The 6,000-nt window shown below is 36.5% G+C and overlaps 1 protein-coding gene across 1 annotated transcript in view; it reads left to right on the forward strand.

The window, feature by feature from the left end:
- SHPRH (SNF2 histone linker PHD RING helicase) overlaps positions 1-4,095 on the forward strand; it is a 49,047-nt gene extending 44,952 nt beyond the window's left edge. The window contains exons 29-30 of the mRNA XM_057406859.1: positions 2,023-2,103; positions 3,333-4,095. Of these exons, the coding sequence (XP_057262842.1) occupies positions 2,023-2,103; positions 3,333-3,429 (178 nt within the window). The 3' untranslated portion in view covers positions 3,430-4,095. The remainder of the gene's footprint in view (positions 1-2,022; positions 2,104-3,332) is intronic.
- Positions 4,096-6,000: the final 1,905 nt, after the last annotated feature.

The raw sequence follows: 6,000 nt of genomic DNA on the forward strand, positions 1-6,000 counted from the left end.
CTCAATTGTGGAAATTGGGGTATTCATAGGATTCCTTTTCTTAAAGAGAATTGTGTAAGAGAGAGAAAGATTAAAATGTTTGCTGAAAATATACAGTATGTCTTTTGGGGAGTTCTTTTGTACCATTGGGTGTGACATGCAGAAGCAAACTGCATTCAGACATTTAGGAACAGTGTGGGCTCTTGAGTTCAAAATCCTGAAGACCCTTGTTCAGCTGTGCCCTATTTTATGTATGCTGTTGATACCTTAGTTTTCGGCTTTGAAGTTCTTCTTGTAAGCATGTCCAGAAATGCCATAGCTTTGCAGGTCTGAGTAACTCCCTATTTATGTCATATGTGGCTAAGTTCAGGCGTGGCCCTTCCTCATTTGCTTGAGAGGCTACTTCTAACTGGTCATTCCCATCTTCAGATTAGGAACTGTGTAAATTTTTGGGGAGGTTGTGTTCTTTGTTGGGTTTTTTTGTTTGCATGGCGTTGCGTTTTTTTACGAAAAGAAAGTTATAGCACACGCTCTCTAGAACTGATTAGTTTTTAAATCACAGTTACGCCCTCACTCCATCTAGATCTCATTGAAAACATTAATGAGTTACATATCTTACATAGGTTGTTCTGAACACTTAACAAAGGCTTTGGAAAGTTTGTTCTGAACAGATAAGGTATATAAGTTTTTTCTTGTGTTTCATATCACTTGAAAAAATAATGAAAAAAAAACCTGTACATGAAGAAGAAAAATAACTGGAATTAATTCTAGAATATTCTTATTCCAGAATAATAGTTTGTGTTCTGGAAATGGAGGCAAAGCAAGAAGGCATGAATGAGCATGTATGTAAAAGAATGTTTATGAACAGGTGGATATTTGGGTGTTGGTAAAGATTTTGAATTAATTTTGAGGGCATAGGAAAGATTGATTGCAACAGCCTACGTTATAATTTTACATGATGCTGGCACATAAAGGTCTGGCAAAAGCCTTGCAATAAACCCAGTAAGAATATGTGCTGTAGTTCTCTAAGAGTAAGACTTCAGCTAGGCTTATTTGACAAAGGGCTATTTCCAAGTACAGTGAGCATGAGGGAATATACTCTGTTTAGTTTCACTGGTGCAACTATTACCAGTTCACTTGAGTTCTTCTTTACTTCTCTTTTCTTGAGCACAGCTTTGCTATGAGTCACAAAGTATTCCCCCAGCATGCCTCTGCTTAATGTAACCTGCCAAAGTTTCAATTTAAGATCTGAAAACCATCCAAACTCTTTCAAGAGTTCATATCTTGAAAGATGTTTATATTGGGGAGCCTGGAGTGATTTTTCATTTTTATCTTTGGAGCTGACTCTTTTTCCATTTCACTTCCTTGTCCCTAACACTTCTTTTGTTATTACAGCTTTCTTTTTGAAATTTTATTTCATAATGGAGTTCTCATTTTGGTTTTTATTTATTGACATTCTGGGCTTTATGTTTTACCATGTTTACAATTTCATGTTGACTGACTACAATTACTGACTTTAAAACAAAATATTACAGTATTTTGCCATTTTCAAGAACAGTATTGTTAAACATCTTTTTTTTTTTTTTTTTTTTATGGAATGAGCTTTAATTACCCATTACACTGAGCTCTGTCTCTTGGACTGACTTGTGACAATGCAGCATAAACATTGTTTGCATCCAGTGGGCCTAAGTCATTTCTTTAAAAGACAGGCTAAGCTCTTGAGGACTGTTTGTTTATAGTGGGGACACAGAAAGCAGAACTTTGCCCAGCATCTGGTTTTGCGTTTTAGTTAATACAGCTTATATTCATTTAGTATGCAATCTAGCCTTGTGGAAGTGTGTGCTCTGGGAGTCAGTAGGCACCCTTAAATATCAGTAGAAGTTGTTAATTACCTTGTAAAATTTCTTTCTTAGAATACAGGGACATTTTTTCAGCACTCTTACAGTAGTTGCTGTGAGACAAAAATGTGGTCTTAAACTTTGACAGTAACAGCATAACTTCTGCTCACTTCTGGTCTTGTTTTCTCTTTTTAAACACATTCAGATCTACCATTGTTCATCGGTTCCTGATAAAAGCAACAATAGAAGAGAGAATGCAGACAATGCTGAAAACTGTAGATAGAAGGTATGTGTTGATTTTTTTTTAAAACATCATTATTGCACTGAAAATGAAAAGATGGTTTTCAGCCACACTTTTATGGCAGGTATGCATATCTTGCATATAAACTTCTCCTTCCATGTTTTGATTGACAAAACAGTTTTATAACTGGAAAGGTTGATCTTCTAACCTGGTTCCCAGTAACTTGAAGCTTAAGGTATTTCAATTGTCTGGAGAGTATTTTGGTTTCATTTTGTATATTTTATTTTGTAAAAGTCAAATTAATTAATAAATTGCATGTTATGATTTATCTTTGCGGCTTATCTACCTCCATTAGTATAAAAGCACTGCAGTTAACCGAGTAACATTAAGCCTGCAACTGGAGTAACAGCATATGTTACAAGCTTTAATATAGGACACAAATCCTTTCTTTCATTATTTTTAAATTCTACAAACCTGGTCTGTCAGTGGTGTGTCACACTGGTTGATTTGCAGTGAGTACAAGTGTTGTCCAGATGCTAGCACCTGAGTCAGCCTGGTGTGCAGGCACAGAAAGTGGTTTTCACTGGTTATCTTTTGAAAACTCTAAGCAATGATGGACAGAGAGTGGGACAAAAGTGGTATTTACATTCTTTATGCAGAAAGTACAAGAGGTTTGTACCTCTGGTACTAGAGGTTTGTCCCTCTTGTACAAGTCTAGAAAGAGGCCTTACTTTGAGAAAATTAGAAATTTTTTCACGGTTTTGGCTGTTACAAGTTATGAGACTAAAAACTTACACATATCTTTAGCTGTAGTTATAAAAGATTTCAGCTTTAGCTTTGAAAGTATGATTTAATCAGTTTCCGTATCTGTAAAGTAGCCCTGCCTTTCAGATAAAGTAAAAATGCAATGGTTGAGTGATCCAATAATGGCAAGTGTTTTGAAAGTAGGATCAAACCTTATGCTTGGAAGCTGAAGCCAATCCCTTCAATGCTAAGAGCACAAAGCAGATTATTCCACTTTTTGCTGCTTCTGCAGTGTTTGGTGTTGCCCACTGCCAGGGACAGTAGATGGACTTTGTATCCTACGTAAAACATGCAGGAGAAGTAGCTGATCAGTGTATGTGTTTTCCCTGATAGAAAGTATGTTTTCCTGCTGAGCTTCGAGGTTGAACAGTTATGGGGCTCTAAACCATGTGGTCTGTCTTCAGTGTAAACAGCTTGTTACTTAAGTAGATTCCTTCTCTAATGTCTGTATTCAATTTTTTTTCCCACAGCCACACGAGCTCCTCCATGAAACAGTCAGAAGCCTCAGTTCTGACAGTGGCAGATTTGGCTGACCTTTTTACAGAGGAAACTGAAGAACTTGAGTAAAAACATTGGTTTGGCCTAATGAGATCAGGAAGTACTTGACTTAATAAGGACTGGTTATATAATCCACTTGATCTGTCATTCCCATGCTCATCATCTAGCATTTGTCCCTAACAGAGCTATTGGAAATTGAAAAGTCTCAGTTGTTACTGTGGCAAATTGTTACTATTCTGTGGTGAAGTTCTTAGCTGCACACACTTCTGACAGCACTGGAGAAAACTTGCACTTTGCACATTATACAGAAAACATGGACTTTATTCCCAAAGAGCGATTGAGCTGGATGCTAAAACTGAGATCTTGGGCGCTTGTTTGAGAGGATTTTTGCCATCAGCTTTGATTGGCTAGTAGCTCAGTCTGAGAGCAGAACTGTGTGTGGATGGTTGGGTGGGAAAGGGAAGCCGAAAAACACAAATCTAATTTTTTTCTTACTGTACAAAGAATTGTTAGAAAGACTGACTGTAAATTAATATTCTTCTAGAAAGGGCTTGTTACCATTTAATGCAGAGTTACTTAAGACTTATTGTAACACTTTAAATGACTGATCTTTACTAATAATTTGGATATTTGTATTAGTCTTCTAGATGTTCATAAACATTTGTGATAGTTAAAAATTTCATTGTTAATGCTTACTCACTACAAAATGATGATAATTAAATTATGCTTTTTGTATGTGTGTTGGTCTGGTAATCAGTTAAATAGTTGAACTTACTATGCGTTTTCTCACTTATTCTTGAAGCCATGGCTAAGTTAGTGCTTTGTTAAGAGAAATCAAATGCATTTGTTACAGAATTCTTTTTAAAAAATAATTTGTTTAGCTGCTGACCACTTTGGAACCATTTGGTGCTTGGGTACATTTTCTCACCCTAATTTTGGCTAGTTCTCCCCCTTAAAGATGCAGAAAACTAAATATCCCAAATAGATGAAATTAAGGCAGGCAGTCTAATTACTAGTTACCTAGTCTAAGTTAGCTAGTCAATGGGGAGAGAGAAAACTTTTGTGAAACTTCATCCTTAGATATGCAAGACCATTCTACCCCATCTCTGTTGACAGCAGACAGTTTAGAAAACACATCTAGGCTAACTTTTAGACTGCTGAAAGTAGGCAAGATAAATGTTAAGCCTTTTGGCACAGGTTATTGATACACATATACATAACATCATTTCTGAAGGTATTACAGAAGCAAGCTCAGTTATGTAGTTGATGTTAAACACAATTTTGTGATTAGAGACTGGGCAAATGTATATGCATAAGCAATGGGCTACTTGCCTCCAATTACACTGTTTACTGTTTCAGCAAACAATGATTTCTGTGTATTTAGAACTTGAGGTTGAAATTAAAATGAATCCTTTAAGATACCTCATCTTAGATTTTTTTTTTTACTCTAATCATGCCTGCTAAATAGATGTGCTGTACAGTTATTGAGCTTCTTGAGATCTGTTTTCAGTCATATTACATTTGAGTTGCACCACTTGGGTGAGCTTCTTGAGATCTGTTTTCAGTCATATTACATTTGAGTTGCACCACTTGGGTATTAAGCCTGTCCATATGGCAGACAAGTTTTCTGCTGCTGACAATAAATGTGAATCTATACGAATAATATTGCATCAAGAAGTGGGGTTTTGGCTCTTACAGGCTGTTGTACTTCTGGACTGATTAGATAGTTTGCTCTAAAGACTATTTAAATAAATTTACAGACAACATATCTTTATTTTCCCATATTTGCAATATGTTCTAGTCTTAAAACATTTTGTCTTTGAGACTAGTGATGTTTTGCTGATTACAGTTTGGAGCAAGGGAAATAGAATAGACAGACTTTTTTCAAATGAGATTTATCAAATGATTCGCAACAGACACTGTGGCATCTTCATCCTCAAACATATTGAGAACTCGGCTGACTCTGAGCAACCTGATCCAGCTTCGAAGTTGGCCCTGCTATCAGTGATATGTTGGACCAGATGACCTCCGTGGATCCCTTCCAGCCTAAATCATTCCACAGTGTAGTGCAGATCATGCTGTACAGACGCTCCAGGAGCTCTGAGGGCAGCAACATTCCAGTTTCCTCATAGAATTTTCATATTGAACGACATAATGTTATTGAACAAGGAGCTGCTGTTCATCTGAGAAATTATATATCTATGTTAAAAACTGTGGAAGCACACAGTTTTTGCATTCATAGCTCCTTTTAAAATAACTAGATGTGGGAATAACAGTTGTCAGTGAATGTGAGAAGCTTACTGAAAAATAACTGGCATGAAAGCTTTCCCAAGCTCTCCGCATTTTTGGTTTATTTATATAGAGACGATGGCTTCATTGTTTATTTACAAAAACGTGGCTTTTTGATTCCTAGTCAAAAGCATAGCTTCTTGTCAAGCAGGGCGTAAGTCTTTAGTCCTGACTTATTTTTTTACACTCATGTAACACCATGAGATGCCCAAGAGCTGGTTCTAGGCACAGTCCTGACTGTCCTGGAGCACCAGGACCTAAAGCTCTGAAAGCATAACATTAAATGTGTACACTAGTTGTGTTAAAGCACCTCTTGAAATTGGAAGGTTGAACCATGGGAGTATATAGCCT

This window comes from Pezoporus wallicus, unplaced genomic scaffold (genome assembly GCF_028554395.1).
Source record: "Pezoporus wallicus isolate ANWC-B61680 ecotype Strahan unplaced genomic scaffold, APGP_CSIRO_Pwel_v1 scaffold_6362, whole genome shotgun sequence".
Classification (NCBI taxonomy): Eukaryota; Metazoa; Chordata; class Aves; order Psittaciformes; family Psittacidae; genus Pezoporus; species Pezoporus wallicus.